The 20,342-nt window shown below is 34.2% G+C and overlaps 1 protein-coding gene across 2 annotated transcripts in view; it reads left to right on the top strand.

The window, feature by feature from the left end:
* The window catches only part of LOC142325162 (coagulation factor VII-like), a 91,241-nt gene that overhangs the window by 35,320 nt on the left and 35,579 nt on the right, over positions 1-20,342 (top strand). For both annotated transcript variants that reach the window (XM_075366565.1, XM_075366566.1), the window contains exons 8-10: positions 8,529-8,741; positions 12,358-12,519; positions 17,792-17,916. In XM_075366565.1, coding sequence (XP_075222680.1) covers positions 8,529-8,741; positions 12,358-12,519; positions 17,792-17,916 — 500 coding nt within the window. The remainder of the gene's footprint in view (positions 1-8,528; positions 8,742-12,357; positions 12,520-17,791; positions 17,917-20,342) is intronic.

The following is a 20,342-nucleotide window of genomic DNA, read 5'->3' as shown; positions in this document are numbered from 1 at the left end:
CAAGCGGTACATTTCTAAGAAGGAAGGCTTTCTTACTTCTGGGGGTATGCGAGAAATTGAAGACCAAGGTTTTAACTCTTGGCGAGCTATTTGGAACGATTCTCCTACTAGTCGATGGTATCTTTCCAAATGTTAGGGAGTTGCGAGCAATTAGGCTTCTTCCAATCGGAATACAACTCAATTCCTTTCGGGACATGGTGTCTTTAGGAATAGTTTGGTTAGGTTTGGTTTGGTTGACTCCGGCTTGTGTCCGGACTGTAGTGTCGATGACACTGTGGACTATATCCTTTATGTATGTCCCCGGTACAAGGCTGAACGTATCAGAGTTGTTAGGGAACTCGAGAGTGTGGACTCCTTTGATCTGCGTGTCAACTGGAAAAGTCGCAGAGAATGGACTATTGTGGCTGGCTTCCTTCGATTCCTCGCCCTGAGCAGGACGGCTGAAGGGGTATGGTAGAGTAGTACCTCGGTTGGCTAGGGACCGCCTGGGCTGTTGGCCGCAGGTAGGCGTATTGGCGTCGAGCCACGGTTAGGTAGATATTGTGGTGATTATTTTAATGTTAGCAATCAACGGAACGGCTACTGCACTGCCGAGGGCATGGGTTACCATGCAGCCGTGAGGTGTAGCGGGGATTTGACGAGAGCAGTTTGAAGCAGCACACGATACTGTCGGCGGGATGGCGACTGCACTGCCGAGGGCATGGATCCCATGCAGCCGTGAGATGTAGCGGCATCTCGACGATAGTTGATAAAAGTAAATATCACGCAGGACTCTGCGATGGAGCTGAGTGGGAGTAGGTCTGTCCGCCTCTCTCTTGTAGACCAGACCGAAGTCCATAAATTAACCTAAAGTCAGAGACATGAACTAAAGTAACGTTCACTAAGGGAACCATGACTAAATTTCGTTGTTGCAAAAAAAACATTTTTGGTGATATGTTGTTAATTTGCCTCAAATTTCGAGACATTTACAAGAAATTGGCTCAATAATAGTTAGGCGTGGGGTTCGTGCTTCCACGAGCTCCAACGAGGCGAGGGCATCGATGTAGGGCATGAAGATGTTCGGACGAGGGCCTACAGCTAAGGCAAAAGCTGAGTTTAAAAATCACCGATGTACATGTCTACCGAGGCATTTACATCGGTGGCATCCCAACGAGGCCTGGGTTATTACTATGAGATATAAAAAGTTAGAGCGCGAAAGACGACTCCCATTAAAGCCCATCAGGGCTAGAAACGGGTGCGTGATGTGGCGACCGGAAGCGTCACAAGGCGGGTGTCTTCCCTTACGGGATTGGGAGTATGAGCTCATACGCTGGGAGTATGAGCACTCTGCAGCGCAGTTTAATAAGCCGGGTCACAGTAGGAACTGCTTTAACTGCGGCGGCCTAGGGCACAAGTGGGCAGAATACAAGGAGCAGGCCAAATGCGTGGCATGTGGAGAGACGGGACACCGGATGGGCGGTCGGGACTGTAAGCACGCCAGGAAATGAACTGCTTGCAAGTCCACGTAAACAGGAGCCCGACTGCTCACAGGTGTAGGCGGCGTCGTCGGTATTGATTTGCTCCTGATTTCCGAGCCAGGAAACAACCAGGAACCTGTCACCCCTTTTAATGCCATAAATCGCGTACTTGCCCGATACATCTGTGATGGCTGCATCTCCATTTCTATCAACAATTCACGGATTCGCAACGACCACTCTCACATCTGGCTCGAAAATCAGGAGCAAATCAATACCGAATCCCAGACGGGCGCAGCGTACAACATTATGGCCTCACAGACACCTTTGTAAAGAATACGCAAGGTACGATAATTCAACCCCAATCGGGATGGATGACTCTACGGACACCAAAGAAGGTATCAATGGCCTTCTTTGCAACAAACTGGAGGTACCCTCTATTTGAAGCATCTCATCAAGGATAACACCCAGATTCTGAAACCTAACCTAACCTAACCTAATCTGATACCTAATCGGAAGGTCGTCCGTCCAACACAACCCGCGGATGACGGGTCGCGGCTAGATGACTTTTAAGAAGCATCATAGTGGTTTTCTCCGCACTGAAAACCATCTTATGGTGAAGACTCCACAACCTGAGAACCTTACATGCCTGCGTCGCTCTGAGCTCTATCTCGGCAAGCGAATTGCCCTCGGCCAGCAGCAACTCATCGTGGCATATGCCACGATGCGGCAGCCACTGGGCATCCGCAACCGCATGAGAGAGTCGAACTCAACGACCCAGACGAGTGGACCTAAAACACTACCCTGCGGAAAACCTTTTGACAGGGTCTTTCCTACTTCCGAGCCGTAGTCACGTTGGACGACGGTTCTGTCGCTGAAGTAACTCGAGAAAGTTCTAATCTCATTTAGCTTATACCCACGGTGCTGAAGTTGAAACAAGGCAGAGGGCCAGCACAAGTTATTGGAGGCCCCGGATATATCCAAAAAGACGCCAAGCACATATTTGTACTCGCTGGACGAAGCCAGATCCATTAGCCTAATAATTGCATCCTCTGTGCCCTTGCCGGAGCGACAACCATACCGTTCGTCCTTCAGAATATGGTTAGAAGTCAACCTACAATTAATGCGCAGGTACAAGACCTTCTCGAAAACATAACCTACTACAGGCAAGAGCATCAGAGGACGGTAAAAAGAACTTACAGTGGTATCCTTGTCGCCACCTTTCACGAGCAATTTCAACACATCACGTTTCTAACGTGCTGGGAAATATCCAGCAAAAACATCCTATTAAAAACCCTAGTCAAAGAACCAAGAATCACTGGCAACGTGCGAACAAGGAGCTCCACTGTGTTACCATCATATCCGGGGGCTTTATTCCTAGCTGGCTACAAATTACTTGGCGGACTTCCACCTCAGTAATCTTAGAAGACAAATTCTCAGATCAAAAACCAACACCTTCCCTGCGAACACGTCGATGATACAAGGTTTCACCAACCTCAGTATCATCTGGAAGCAGATCGTTCATCAGAATTGTGGGGGCACGATCTTTGTCTATAACAAACACCTGGGTCGAGAGAGCCGACAGAAGAATGTCTTTTTTCCACTTATGACAGAGTACTCTATAGACAACACCTCATGAGTTTTGTTTTCCTGCTCTTGTACAAAAGAGCGCCAGGAATCACGCTTAGAAGACCTAACCTTGTGAAAATACTCGGTCCTCTTCCGACGATAATCCGCAACCATAACTGCATGATAATCAGAATCACCCTCACGCTGTGCGGCTCCCCTGAGCCAGTCCACAGTCTGCTTCATCGCGGTCAAGTCCCGAGTCTACCATCCAGCCACTCTCTCTCGACCCTTGCTTCTTCGTGGAAATCGACTGTTCAGCGGCTTCAACTACCGCATAAGAAAGATTCTCTGCCAGGTTGTCTAACGGGACCTCGTCCAGACTTCGAGCAAAAACTTGCAGCCTAGCCGCAAGAATGTTTAAAAACCTAGGCCAATCCGCACGCCTGTGCAGGAATCGCCCCTGCTGAACAGGAACGTTCCCCATAAAAACATCATGTAGCCACCCTACCATTTCAAAAACTATTTGCCGATGATCACTCTTGCAATCGTCAACTACAGACCAGTTAAGAATCCTACCGGGATATCCTTACCCATGATAACATCGATGTTGGTACCATGGAAGGCCCTCCGCAAACTAACTGCACCGGCGAAGGTAGACAATTCACCGGCTACATTAAAGACATCAAAATGATGCTGCGCGATAAAACCTTCGATTAATTCGCCGCCATCATCCGTCATCCAACTGTGCCAAAGAGGTGATTTGGCATTCGCATAAACTCCTATAAAAATAGGACAACCCGCTACCAATTTAACAATTCTATCCCATCTTTCCAAATGGTGTGTAACGGGATCCCTGTACTGAAAGTATGAACTAATGACAACCACGTCCAGACCATCCACGGCAAGCTTGACAACGACGTGATGCGTGTCAGAATCCTGCCGTATGAAGATGCTATTTAAAGGCTTCCTGCATTGTACGGCACTTGTGCTGTGACCAACGAAAAACTTCTTCCAACCTTGAAAACCTGGCAGATCACCCCTGACCACGTACGGGTGTTACAGAAGAACAACATCGAGGCTCCATCTCTCGACAACTTCACCTAACTCAACTTGGACTGCTTAAGCACCCTCGACATTTAGTTGACCGAACCTAACCATCAAGAGAGTTGGAATAAATTTCAACTGCCCTCTTGAAACAACCACACTCCTTGGTATTCATGGAGTGCCTATGACTCTTACGCAACCTCTTACAGTTGACGCAAATCGGAGCCTTTTTTTTCTGCAGACAATCGTCACGCTTGTGGCCCTCTTCACCATAATGCGCTCAGACCGAAGCATACTTACAGAATTTGGCCCTATGGTTGAAGCGACAACATTTGAAACATAGCTGCATGTCTAGGTATTCCTTGACGCGACAGGATGCGACATTCAGAAAAATTCTACTCTCCGACAAGAATTTCTGAAAAAACCAGCACCTAATTCAAAAACACCGTGATACCGAATGGCATCACGCTTTCCTGTTTTGAAGACTAGCCTACACTCTTTTTTGAACGTAGCCTCGTCCCAAGTCGGTGTTCTACTATCTCATCAGAGTCAGAACCTCCTCATCGGAGAGACTACGGTCAATGTCATAGACTATGACACAGGGGGCCTACGACCTCGCTTGGGATCTACCTTGACCTCAAACTTCTGCACTGCAGGTGAATCCTTGATGACCTGGACCGTCTCCTTGTTGTCGGCAACCACAACTAGACCCTTGCTGGTCTCTTTTTACACCTCTAATACGCAGGCCCGTCCAGCTGTCACGAAGGGCAGCCTGGAAGTTCTTTTTGAAGTCAGAATTTGTCTCAGTCGATCCCTCTGCCTTGTTGACGAACAAGACCTCCAATTGTTTGGCCTGGCTGGCCTCTATTTGCCCGCGAACGACGTCAGCATAGTGCCAGGACTTTGCTGGAGCAGGAGCTGGTCTCTGAACCACTTTGACCTCCTTGGTCTTAGAGGCCAAGATCTTATAGCCTTCTGCCACAGTAGAGAAGGCCTCTTGAATTTTTAACAAATGAGGAAGAATTGTCTTCCTTGCACCTGAGCCGAGCTGCCGGGTAAAACCAAGAAATCAATGAGGTAGTCCAGGTTGCCCTGAACTGCTTTGGCCAGCGGAGCAGAACTGCCAGGTCTGCCCACCGCTTTCTTAAATGTCGCTACTGCAGGGTTTGACTTACCTTGGGCAGGTGTCCCTTTATCCATTTCCAAAGCCTCATCCTCCGACGAGGTCGTAGGAACGGGCTCCGGCTTTCTCTTTCGCCTGGACTTCCTGACTTTATTTTCTAGCCTGTCCTGACATCAACGCGACGCTCCTACTTGAAAAGTTTGGCCAGCCCACTGACGTGACTACTACCCGCAGCATGCTATAGGCAGCTTCTGTATTACCCTGTCACTCTTTGTACCTCTTGGCCACTACTGGATCAATTTGAAAATCACAGATTACCGCCTTCGTTCTGAAAAGATAGCAAGCAGGACTAGGGAGTATTCCCTTGCTTGTAACAGGGCTTACGACCAGAAGTCGTTGCCACTTTTCAGCCGCGATGAGACGAGTACGCGTCGATAAATCAGCACCTTGATACCTCTGCAAAAAGTGGAAATGTCGAGTCTTAGAATCAGTGCTAACTGAATAACAGCCTAAATCCAAAAAAATCCGACACTGTCGGAGGGTATACACACAACCAGACAGCTCGAAAATAGATTAAACTAGACAAAAGCTCACAGACCTCTGGACGCACTCAAGGAGACCAGAGATTTCACATTCCCAGCAGCGGAAGCACGACATATCAGGCCGCCGAGAATCTATTCGGCAAGACTGCCAGCCGACTAGAAGTCTCGTTGACAAGGTCAGTTTAGCTGCCTCCCTGGTCAGCAACACCACGATTGCATTATGGGTACTGCCATACAAGACCTGATGAACCTAAGAACATCCTGATCTCATTGCCAGGTGTTAGAAGTCATCTTAATGTTAAAAGATGTTTAGAGTTAAATTCACTCAGAGCTGTGAATTATTCTTTCAAATAAATAAAAAAATTCATCATTTATTGTGTTTATTGATCAGCATTTACTAATACTGATGTATTTATTAGAAATCTTAGAACCTTTTTAAACAGTATTCTAAGGATCATACACCTTTTTAAGGGGGGGGGGGGATATAAACATTGACATTATCTAATAGACCTATCAGAAGTACTAATATGAATTTATTTTTTTGCATAAATCTAAAAATATATGGCAATAAATAAATATATTAGGGTTAATCTTGGGTTTGGTAACACTTTCATTGACCACATATTTGTACGAAATCCATTGTCTTAGCAGTGAATAATGTTCAGTTTCGCACTCTCTCATTACAAATAAAATGTTCAACTATGATAAGTTATGAATTGCACAGCAGTTGCAGGCTGCCTGAATCAGCAAGAATAGTTGTCAAAATCAAAAGTGGTTATGATTAACTAATTAGGTTATTTAGTAGACAAAAATAGTAAGATTTGTTGAAGTCAAAGACATTAATTCATGTATCTCTTGGAGTGTTAGTGATTCTCCAAAGTTACTTAAAATACTATAAACTTAAACCATGGAGTACAAATAGACTAATAATATCAATAAGTAATAAATAAAGATTGTGTGTAAAAGTAAAGGAACATAATCAAAGGAGCATAATATAAATCCCAAAAATTGTGGGTGATGTTTGATAAATTTATACTTTCTGTTAGGATTGACTGAAACTACAGCTGTTTGTATTATTACAGTCATTTAAAAGCATTGTGTTAGTAGTGTTTTTTGTCAAATAATATTTATTTTTGTTAATGTTTTTCTTCCTTTATTATTAAAATGATTTATTTTTTATTCATATTTTGAATTAAAATGACTATTAAGGCGATATGAATGAAAAATGTTTTTTAAAGGCCATTGAACTGATTTTGACTACTAATTTATTCAAATTATGCTTTTTAAAACTCCTACTACAAAAGTAAAAAAGGGATACTTCAATAAAAGATAAAGTGTTATAACCGTTCTTGTGAACACAAATGAATTAGATGCCATAAATTTTAATTTTAATAAAATTGAAAATGATAATAAGCATTGGAGCATGCAAATATTTATACAATGTTATATGTTGGCTGAGCTCACATATCAAATCTCAAGTTATCACATATTATCAGGACTAAATTGTATATAGTACATTGTATATAGATTATTTAATAAACACATACCAGGACAGTGTTTAATAAGTATGTAAAAAAAGAAGAAATAAATTTTGGGAAATTTTTTTTATTTTGCAGCCTAATCACTTTAATTTTTATACAATTCAATTTTTGTTTTCTAATGAGGCTCAAGTTTTTTGAACCCTTCGTTATAACATGATTTAATAAAATCAGAAATGCTTACTCATTCACTCTTTTGACCAATCATGAGCAAATGCAGCTTACATCTTGTGGACAGTTTTCACATATGTAAATATTTATGTGAAGTATAATAATGCACCTGTTCATTTGAAATGCTTGTTGTCTTAGCACCTCATGATGCACTTTCAATTTTCTACCATCCACACATCACATGGATTTTTTCAATATTATCTGCAATTGTAAACTCAAAAACTGCTCTCCAGAACATTAAACATCATATGTGCTTATAAGATGCTCCAAACCTCTTCTAAATCATTCTAATTGATGAGGCTGACATACCATAATATATATCCAGCTTGGCTTTAGTTTGCTCTATACTTTGCCTTTTAAAAAGCATTGTTTGATCACCACATGAAATTCTCTTTTATTCATTTTTAACAAATCACGATTTTTGATCGATTCAAATGACTGCCAATAACAGAATTATGAATGTATCTAACTGAAACTTTGTGGTCATGAAGTCATGGTGTGATCATGAGTTTCAATTACTTAGATTATATTTAAAGTTATTTTTCACATACAATTTTGACTGTTTAGAGTGATGTTGTTTAACATTTATAGTTAACTATTTTGTTTAAATAAACCGAGATGGAAGTATTATTTTTGCACTTTTACATAACACTGGAAAAATAATATTTTGTGTTAAATTACTTTTTTACCTACTTTTATTTACTTTTTAACAAATCTTTTGTTCTCATTTAGGTTTTTTGTTAGCATTTTTAATTTAATTTCCTTTAATTCTTAGTTAATATTTCTACTATTTTAATTTTTATTAACACTTAATTCTCCATATCTATTGATAATGATGATAATCGTTTAAGAAATTGAAATGCATATATTGTAATTATTGGACTCATATTGTAAATAGTTTTTTCTTTTTTAATTTTATTTCAATAACTATTTGGCATAGCTCATACTCTGAATTAATTTTGGAATTTTCAGGACAGTATTATCAGTATTGATTGATACACACTTTTATTACATTACAGAGATAATCATATACATTTTATTTAAATTAAAAAATATATTACTACTGATTACCTGTTTTTCATTTCAGAGCTCTGTGAACCTCTCAAGTCTACATCATTAAAAGTATTTTGTGAATATGATGGAGCAAAAGTTAATTGTGAAAAACCAGTGCGTGCTGGTACAACAGCAAAATTTACTTGCCGTGAAGGATACCAACAGGAATTATCAGGAACATATTTTGAGGACAGTTGTCAGCCAAGTGGCAATTGGTTTTATAGTGGAGCTAAAAGATGCACTTTTAGTAATGATATGTTTAACTTCTTCTATATTTTTAACCCCTTATTTCTCTTATTGGGTGTTTTGTATGTGTGTGTGTGTGTGTGTGTGCATGTGGTAATTGAAAAGTAAAGCATAAATAGATTAAATTCAGTAATGTGATCTACTCAAAATAAACAGTACAAAATTTCCATATATATATATTTTTATATATAAATTTATTTTATATATATATATTTTTTATATTTCCTTAATATAAGGAAACACACACACAATAGATAACTTTTCATTTATGTGTGTAGACTATGTACAAGTGTTTTAAATTATGTGATTGTAAATCTGTTGTCACTTGCACAAAAAAAAATACTTGCTAAGGATTTTATATACAAAAGAATATCTAAAATACAAAATTTGAGATTCCACAAGTCAGGTTCCTTACTGCTTCTAGGCAGAGATTCCAATCTCTGCCTAGAAATGACAGTTAACACATAAAAGATTTCTGTGACATACTAAAAATTTTAGATGTGTTTTATAAGTACCACCAAATAATAGTGTATTCTAAACAATAATGAACAAATGAAATATAATTTTAGGTATGTATATCTAGGTCATAAATATCTTAAGTAGTAAAATGTATGCAGTAACAAGTATGATTATTCATATCAGCAATTAGACGTCCCATAAAAAGTTATTCTCCATCAAAACAGCAAGGTAACTTTACCTTCATAGACTTCTAAAATATACTACAGTTTTTAGTACAATTACTAGAAGAGTTTCTTTATTAACATGTAATAATGAAACAGAATAATTATACATCCAAAACTAAAATTAAAATATTTTGTTTATTGGATGTAAAGTTAAGGAAAACTAAAGGGAAAGCATCCGAACATCTGACTTCACGTCCATGAAATGCTAAATCTCCTCACAAGCTCCATAACCAAAAGTTGTTACCAAGCCCTTAGATTTCTATGTATATAGCACATTCTTAAATTTAATATTAAACAGAGCCCATCACAGACTTAGAAACCTAATTTAATAGTTAATATATCAAACAAAAATTTTCAGTTTTTACTACTAATCATCTGTTAATATGAAAAATCATTGCAGAGCCAATCCTCAAATTTCAGTACCATGTAAGTTTTACAGTGTTTGGCTCATAGAATCAAAGGCTTTTCACATAAAAAAGTTCTGATTTTTTTTATTTATTTACAACCATTAGGATTTTTGATATGTTTTATAAAACTTCTCTACAATTCATAATCTCCAATCTTTCAAGGTAATATAAAATATCCAAGAATCCACTCCCTTAGATTCTTCAATTGACAATGACTGGAACTCAATTTTTCATGTTTCCTTGGAATATTTAATCATGGAAGTTGATGATACTTCTCTACTACTAGGTTTATGATTTTAAAAGAAATTTTACAGAAAGAATTTAAAAAAAGAAATTGGTCTGATGTTATGCATTGAATAATTATCAGAAATCCCACTGATATTTATCAAAAAATATCCAAAAAGTGAACCTTTCATTTTTTTGTGAAATAATTACAATACTGTATAAAAAGTTAACAATAGAAGATCAAATAATAAATGAATAAGTAGTTTTTCAATAAAAAGAGTACTTCGAAAAATTATGGTGTTCACTCTTCTACCTGCAATTGATTTTATTATTGGTTAGGTAAGCCATTATTTTGCTGCAGTCTATATTCTATAATAAGTATCTCAGAACAAGATACTGTAGTTCTGATAGTTACAGATTCATATCTGTTTGAACTTTTTCATTATTTTAATCAAAGATGTATGAATGTAAAAGTTAATCAAGGATTTACTGAAAGACCTGCGTAATAAATTTCTAATTTAATAAATTAAAATTTGATAGTGTGTGTGTGTGTGTGTGTCGCAATTTGGCACTGCATATATGTATATTTTGATTTTGTATATATTCTGTATTTCTGCTAACATATATACATAACAATGACTACATAATTTTTCTTTTCTTTGGATGCTATTCAAAAAAATATGTTCATTAAACAACAATTTGCAATCAAACATAAAAAAGTCCATAACTACTTCTTATCAAGGTATTATCGAATACCAGATACTGACCATCTCATAGAAATATTTAAATTTCATTGTCTTCTAGAATATGAAACGACAGTGGTTTTTTTCCTAGACTAAGGGGCATTCTATTAAAAATAGACCATTAATATACTCCATTAATTACACTGTAAAATCAATTGATCACCTTTACAATTTATTTTAGTGCAACTTAAATGAAAAGCAGAGTACTCAAATTATAATAATAATAATAATTTTTTTTTTTTATGGATGCCTCCTCTCACCCCTTACTGCCATCCCACCTCAGCTCCTAGCTTAATCTCCAAATAGGGAAATGGGAAGCAGGAACAGCATATGAAAAATCTTAATGTACTGCACCATCCTAGTGGTGCAAGTAGATCCAATTTTGACCCCTGCAGAATGCCAGACATAGGAAAAACATTATTAGAGATCTCACAGGACACTTTTACTTGAAAAATCTTATCAAACAAATATGAATGGATCCATCTCAGCATTGAACCTCTGACACCATGAACCTCTAACTTATGTAACAGGATGCCATGATATTCAGTATCAAAAGCCTTCTTAAAATCTAACCAGATGGCATCAACCTGTCTTTGATTTTTGACCTCTGGTATAATGAAAGAAAACTTTTCATTTACAGTGGCAAATGAAAGTAGCAGTAGTTTCAGTGATACAGTGATAGATCTCTTGGCCACAAAAACATGCTGTCGTTGATCATTATTTTTATTCAATAAATCGTAGAGGTTGATGTGAACAACTCTTTCAAAAACTTTTGTAACCCCTTTTAAAATAGAGATAACTCTATAATTAGAAATAAAATGGTTACCACTTTTCTTGGGGATAGGTATAATAACTAGTATCCTTTTCCAGCAATCAGGAAATTTGCCATAATCAACACTAAAGACAGAAATCCATGCCAAAACAGGTGAAATCAGCCATGTAATGTCTTTGATGAAGATGGGTTGCCATCACTTCCAGCCACAGACAGCACTCTTATCTTAACAATGCACTCTGATATTTTTTCTCAGTAAAATGAGAATGCCTGCTGTATCAGTAATGTGATGGCCATTAATATAATTAAATCTATGCTTACTATTCACAGGTTGGTAAGTGACTATTACACCTAACACTTTTAATGAGTTCACTGGAAAACCAGAAAGGAAAGGAATTTGATATTAGTCTCTTCAAATTAAAATCTGTTTACAAAAAGGGATCTATGAATAAATAACAAAAAAAAATTGTAACAGGTTTTAAACAATGAAAGCAAAACATGAACGTCAACCTTTGTAATCCTGGACAAATATATATCAGATGAAATGTTATTTATTTTCTGATGATGGAATATTTATACATTAATTTAAGCTTACATCTAACAGATAATTTTTATTGAATATGTAAAAATTTCAAACTAATAAAAGAAATCCCTAGATCTCTGGTTTACAAGCAAAGTACTTTAACAGGGAGGCAGTCAAATGGTTCTTACATTAATCTTTTTCCAAAATAAAGTAACTAATTTCTTAGTTTTCTTTAAATTTTATGCAATCATAATTAATTTCTAGAATGTGGAGTACTTAATTCTCAAGACAAATTAATATCAGATGGAGTAACGGCAAATAGAACATATCATCCATGGAATGCTGGCATTTATAGAGTATTAAAAAATGGAACAATATTACATGTCTGTGGAGGAACATTGATAACACCATTTAGTGTTATAACAGGTAAAATGATTGTCATATTTTATTTCATAAAAGGATAATATTTTTATAAAACATGCTTATTTTTATAGTTTTTTGAACCAATTTTATCTAGTTTCAGTAGCCTGATTATGTACTGTTTTTCTCAGAAAACCTACTTAATTCCTTAACTACTGAATAACAAAACTGGGACTTTTTTAATCAATTTCCTGATTCAGAAAACTAGATTCAAAACATAAAATTTATAAGTTTGCCACAGACTTCTCTGAAAATTATCTGACTTTGCATCGATAATAATTTTGTATTGAACTTTAATTGGATGTATTTCATTACTTTTCTTTGTAATGGTTTTCATGTATTTAAATAGGTTTCTTTCGCTATATGACATTATTTTCTAAACATAAAAGGATTTATTTTCAGAACTATCTCAGTAAAAATGGTTGTTTTTTTTGTCTAGGCTTCTTCTAGAACTTTTAACACATTTTAACTAATTTATGTTGTAATGTCAAGGGTGTGACATTTTAATGATGGAAAATTCATATTTTCTGTTGATCACAGGAAGAAAAATTACTTGCTTATTCAGACAAAATGTTAATGAAAACACTGTATAAAGAAATCTTTCAGGATGAATAAGAGATTTGTAAACAAACTGTGTAATATAGATTATGCACACTAACAAAACAAAAAAATAGTTTTAAAACCTACAATAATAAAAAACCAGAATTGAAATTTTAAAATAAAAACATAGAAAAACGTAAAAGGAATATTTGTTCCTTTCCCTGGAAGTATTTTCATCCTGCAAACGCTTCCACATTTTGCATTTTAATGAAAGATACTATCAATAAGTTTTAGAGCTCATTGTATTTTTTCTTTCAAAATTCTAAGGCTCTATTGGTTACATGAATTACTACTGGTATGTTAATTCTAATCAGTTTTTAAAAATTATTATTAATATTACTACAGACAAAAAGTTAGGTCATTCCATATATTTACAACAGTTTATATAAACACTTACATACAATGTATCTAATAATAACCATGTATATACTCAGATATGTTTGTAAATTAGGTAAGATAAGCAAAAAGCTTGTAGGCAACCTGATAAGAGGCACAAGTCATTTCTGAATTTCTATTGCTGTATTCAAGAATAACAAGCATCCAAGCAAGCATACTAAAGGAAAGTAATATAATGCTTTCTTGTTATTTCCTTCAACTCAAGATCATACTGTTCTTACCATACCAAATACAAATGGTGATCCCCAATGACTGGCAATTCACATGTTTATATTCGCAGGATCTGTCAATAAATGCTTCTTGTACTTCAATGCTGCATATTTATCTCAGTCATAATAAAGAGTGGAACAGATAGTGCTTAACAACAAAATTAAATAGTCCTTTGTTTTTATCTAAAAAGATTCCAGAAAAATTCTAAAAAGTGAGAAAATAATGTAATAAAAATAATATATTTCACCTAGGTATTTTACTAGGTGTACCCTAATTTAAAATTAAATCTAAATTCTTTTCTAAAGAATTATGCTTTTAATAAGAATAACAAATTTTAATATCGAAAATTTATAAAGAAAAACAAATATGAGCTATGCAGAATCCTAGAAATACTAATCCATCTAAAAAAAACTCAGTACATAAATATAAATGTGAACTCTACATTATTGAGTTTGAGGTATTACTTTTTTATCATGTCAGATAGCATTCAACATTATTGTTTACAGCACTTCCAAGACAAAACATATGTTCATGAAAAATACATACATTATATTTAAAAAAAGGGCATTGATAACATTCTATAATTTTGCTGTGAAATACATTTCAGGGAAAAATAATTTATTATAGTAAACAAAGTTAATACATTCAGGAAATAAAGCGATAATTAGCTTTATAGAATTGTGATGACATCGAAATTATGTCAGTAAAATGTATAGAAATAAAATCACAAGAAAATTACATTGCGGAAAGAGATGTGTGGTATCAGGAAATGGGTAAAAGCGTGAGAATATGAATGAATTCAGGATGAATTAACTGATTATGTAGTGCATTTGGAAAGTTGCTGTGCACTGGAGTAATGCAAGTGTAATGACAAAATGTTTTTAATTATTACTTTGTATTTTTATTTCATTATTTTATAGAAACTGATATTTCAGTAACTGGAACAGTTTATAAAAGGTGTTGAAAATGACCTCCTCCAACATCAATACAACACTGCACATGTTTCAGTCTGTTTTCAAACACTTTAACCAGCTGATGTACTGGAATGTCTTGTACGTAAGTTGTTATTGCAGTTTTTAGTGGCGTCAATCATGCGTGGACTGTTTCAATACACTGCTTGTTTCGCTGCCTCCCCCATAGAAAGTAATATGGGGAGTCAGATTGGGCGATCGTACAGGCTACAAATCCCTTGAAATGATTTGTTCAACAAAGACATTTTGTAAAAAGGTGCAATTGACCTGTAAGCTGTGGTGCCACAGCTTGTTGGAACCAACCATGATTGATTTCTTCTTCTGTTAACTGACTAATAACAATATTTAACTAATTAACAGAACAATAATGATCACTATTTTCAAAAAAAGATTGAACCTACAATGCATATTCTACTTACTCTGAACCAGACTCCAATTTTTACTTCATGTAATGACTGTTCATGTAATTCATGAGAGTTAGTTTGACCACAGTCATGTATTTTGTGAATTAATATATCCCTCCAGATGAAATCGAGCTCCATTTGTAAAAATGTAATGTCATGGTTATCTATGGAATTTTTGTGTGAATAAATAAATAAAAAAACCACTGATAATAATTTAGTCTTTGGCATGATTTTCAGTTTTTAACACATTGGGGGGAAGTTTCAATTCTTTTCTTACCCCTTTATGTGCGATAGCAAGTCCCCGATATCTTGCACTAACTTACATATTGACTTAGATGGACTTTTGGCAATAGCATCTGAAATATCAAGCAGCTTTGGTTCGTTTAGTTTAGGTGGTCTTCCACTTTGATCGCGTCTTCAACAGAGCCTACTGCCCAAAATTTGTCAATAACAGAATTATGTTGCGGTGAGGAATATTTGGAAACCTTTCAAAAAAGTTGTGCTTCACTAAATCAATATACCATCCCCTTCATGAAAGACATATTCAAAGAAAAATGCGTATCTCCTCTGAAATAACCGTTTTTTCTCACAACTATTGTTTCCAATAAACAAAACAACATGAAACAAAGCTTATTATATCATAACTCAGTAACTGACATCGTTGTTTATTACTGAGCAACACTCAACAAACCCAGGTGGCAATCAACCTAACGCCAAAAGAACAGAATACTACACTTCTAAAGCATAATATACAGAACTTTCTGAACATTCTGGATTATAGAGGTGACTCATTAAGAAACAGAAAAAATTCTAGGATACAAACTGTGAGTGAAAATAAAGAAAAAAAGCTCATAGATCTGGAAAAGCTTTGTATTCAAGATATAACTTACTTTTCTTCATGTTCAGTTAGAAACAGTTAGTAAGTAGATTTTGTCAGAAATAAATTCATTGCAAATTTTATTTTAAAATCTTATTTGTTTTCTGGCAACTTAATTTCACATAAAGTCTAAAAACTTAGTTTTGTAATAATGATTTTTGTGTTTTAAAATAATTACTACATATGAAATGATAGGATTTGTTTTACTCAATCTTTTAGTTTAAAAACTACATGAAACCATAAAATTTGCCACTTAATTTAAGTTAAAAGATTTTTGGTATGATTTCATTTTAGTCTAGGAGCAGAAACAAGAACAAAGGTTAATTAATGTTAGCTACACCCCAAAAAATGAAGCATTTCTGGACCCATTTTTACATGAACCTTTTCTTTATTTTAACTTGTAGAACATAGAATGTCCTTAAATCTTTAGAGAAAAGTCCTTCAGATGTGGTTCTGAATATCATCCAAACATATTAGCCATGAGGAGTAGGTTATGTTTGAGTTTGATGTCCAAGAATGGATGCAGACAAAGTAAAAGGTTGTCAACTTACTTTTGATACCAGCTGGTTACTGACAAACTTCACATGAAGCCAATAAAAAAACAGTAAAGTGTCATTGCAGCAGACGATAGCACTAAACTTACTAGTGATTATTATGTTAATTTTTAAGATCATTACTACAGTTTTGTAAATGTTTTGCATCAATCACTGAAGAAAAATATATTAATCAACTTGAAAGAATATTTTGGAGGTATGGTTTTCCATCAACTATAACGTTAGGAAAATTAAAAAACAAAGTTTAAAGATTTCTGTCTTTTACAATATTTACTCTAAACAAAGATTATACAAAAGTGTGAATAAAATACTTTAAATTGATTAGAAGAGCCGGCCTCTGTGATGCAAGTGGTAGCGTCTTTTATCTGGAGGTTTGGGTTCAAATCCCAGTCAGACATGACATTTTCACTCTCTAAAAAAATTGTCATTCATCTCATCCTGAAAAAAATTTAAAGCAAACTTTGCACAGACTAAAGAGGTATGATGAAAAAATTAACAGTTTAAGGATCGTAGACCAAGTTTTAAAGAAGAGAAATGATAATAAACCCCAAACTTATTAAACTCATATGTAAAATCATAGCAAGAATGGTCTAATAATGACAGAAGATTCTATTAATAGTCAATATTTTATCCAAATGCCACAATTTTAAAACATTTGAATGTTGAAAAATCTTTATCAGACCATTCTTATAATAGAAACAAACTCCATTGAGGATCAAACTATCTAACAGGACCCAAACCTACTTAGAGAAAGAAATTAAGGTAAGCAAAGACATCTAATTACCCAGAAATTATTAAGTTTATATAATAATGAATTTTTAAAAATTTTAGATTTTAATTTCTAATTAATTTTATTAACATATTTCAATGTGATTTGTACTTTGAATTAAATGAAAATATTGGTTCTGTTTATATTTTCCAAGGATAAAGAAGTGTCCTTAAATGACGTTAATTTACTTTGGTTATTTTATATTTGTTTTACCAAACTATTAACATAAAAAATTCCCAGACAAAATCTCTGTCTTCTACAGTTTTAAATAAGCCATTGAAATTGGTTAAAAAACATTTCATTAAATTCTGAACAGATATACTGTATACAATGGATTAGGCATATGTAATTAATGTATCCATTCTTGGAAATATGATTGAATCCACATTGTTATACTACACAGTAAAGCATTAGATCTAAATAGTACAGTTATAAGAAGTTTATCATCTATAGATTGAGATATATTTATAACACTATTTTCCTTACTGATTTTACAGCTGCTCATTGTGTTACTTTAAGATCTGATGGACGTGTAGTAGCTACCAGCAAATTTAGAATCACATTTGCCAAACACTATATAAAATATGATGATAAAAGAGATACTGAAGCAGAGTACAGGAATGTATGTATATCTTAAAAATTATTTATTAATAATTAAGACATTTTCAAAATATTTTTCTAAATAAATAGATTATGACAAAGTATAGTCACAAATCATAATGTAAAGCAAGAATTTTTCCATGTAAGAATTCTTCTTTCCTCGTGGTGGTAATACTATGTGCTTGCAGCAGATTAGTTCTTTAGTAAGCATTACAGAAAGTGTAGTTACAGCAATTAGCAGTTGATTTACCTTGTTTTATTTTGGGAGACAAATTACTCAAAAGAATCAATGAAGCAACTTAATTTAAAATGTTGAGCTAGATGGCCATTTCAATTGTTAAATAATTGCCACTAGACGATACAGGAAAAAGTTTAAGTAAATAAATCAAAGAGATTATAATTAAAAGTATTAATAAGTAAACACAATAAAACAACTGTAGTCATTTAGGTAATGTAAATAGAAATTTCAAATTTAACCTAAAAATATCTAAACCATTTAAACCTCAACTCAGACTACCAACCACCACTCAATGCATGCCTCTTATACAGGTTAAATAAAACTTATCTCAAGAAACATAAAGACTGAATGAGCCTTAAACCAAATAGAAATATGCCATTTCCTTAAAAAAATAAAAGTTTAAGGGAAAGAATAACCATTAAATATTATTAAAAAATTCACAAAAGCAATTTTAGAAAATTTAGAATTTGAACAGGCTAGTAGATATCGTCCTGCACAATTTTATAACAATGAAATTCTACATCACTACTGAAAAAGTAAGTTTCCTAAATTTCTAATTCCTGCTTATTTCACACTTTTATAAAATTGTGATATCTAATAAAATAATTGTGACTAGTCAATGCTGGACTTTTCCTGATTTCTTCATCATGTATATTAATCATGAGCCAAATGCTCCTTTAGTTTCAATCTCTTTTACCTTATACTCCATGTCTTAATTGTAATTTTGTCTTTGCAATATAATTTTTACGTGCCTGCTCTTTTAATGGATTTAGTTTTATCTAGTATTTAAAAATTTACACTTTCTAAGGGTTTATTAATATTTTGATTTTAATAATATAAGAGTTTATTAATATAGAAGCAAATGAATCATAGTCAATCTTATTTAATAATTTACTATAGCCTACTTGTATTTACATTTAACAATATTCAGATCTAAACAATGATAGAGCACCATTTAAATAGTTTATTTAGTTCTTCATAATTACATTTATAGTGATTTCCAATTACTCAATTGTTCATCTTAAACATGTTTGCAATTCATCAATAAACAACAATAACCTTGTCCTGGAAAATATTCTTGTAACTAAATCTATAAATAGTGAAACAGTAGTGCTGAAAGAATTGATCTTGTGGCTTTCCTCAAAAAACTTTGACCAGGATGATGTTCTTCCTGAAGTAGTCCTGACTCAATAAAATGTCAAATCAAAATGATTCAAACTAGGTTTGAATCAACCAAGTTTGTGCTTAAACCTGTAAATCTTCACTACTATATATATATATATATGGGACATTCTTTTACAAACCGAACACCTTTCTGACCGACACATTTTTGATTTAGCTAAAAATTTTTTTATGTGTTCTATACGACAAAAAAAGATATACCTATTCAAGGATTTTTTCTTTTCATTTTTTTGGAAAATAGAAAGGATTAAAAATTTAAGAATTTGGTGATTTTTGGCTTGTAGTATACTTTTTAAAAATTCATAACGCTGGTCTATTTGAGCTACAGATTTCATTTTTTTTTTTCATTTTAAAGGTAAAAGAACGAGCTTTAATAAAACAGTACTTGAAAAAAAAATTATTTACAAATTGAAATTCTTATAAAATCATCAAATTCTTAAATTTTCAATCCTTTCTATTTTCCAAAAAAATGAAAAGAAAAAAAAATCCTTGAATGGGTATATCTTTTTTTGTCGTATAGAATACGTAAAAACAGTTTTAGCTAAATCAAAAATGTGTCGGTCAATTTTCAACCAAATCTGTACGGTTTGTAAAAGAATGTCCCATATATCCTAATGATACTCCCAGAAACGAAAGGATTCCAATGCCGGGTCATACATCTAAATCAGTTTGGTCATTGAGCTGACATGGGTGAACAAACATATATACATACATATGCCCTAAATACATTACACTCCATTTTGGGCAATCGTGTAAAAACTGGGATAAATGTTGTCAGTTGAGAATTCAGTGTAAACAGACGTTGAGAAGTAGCAAAAGTAGATTTTTAAATAATCTTTTCTTTAGTAATAACTCACAAAAATTGTGGAAAGTAATTAAAAATTTAAGAATAAGTAGTATAAAAGAATCTGATGTTAATCCTGTAATCACTCTTGATGAATTGAATGATTTTTTGTTTTTTTTTATTGTGGGGGCAGAGGGTTCAGTAACTCAGAAAACGTAGTAATTATCAAATTAGGTATCTCAAT

Source organism: Lycorma delicatula, chromosome 5, assembly GCF_047948215.1.
Source record: "Lycorma delicatula isolate Av1 chromosome 5, ASM4794821v1, whole genome shotgun sequence".
NCBI lineage: Eukaryota > Metazoa > Arthropoda > Insecta > Hemiptera > Fulgoridae > Lycorma > Lycorma delicatula.
This window is presented reverse-complemented; position numbering and strand designations above follow the sequence as displayed.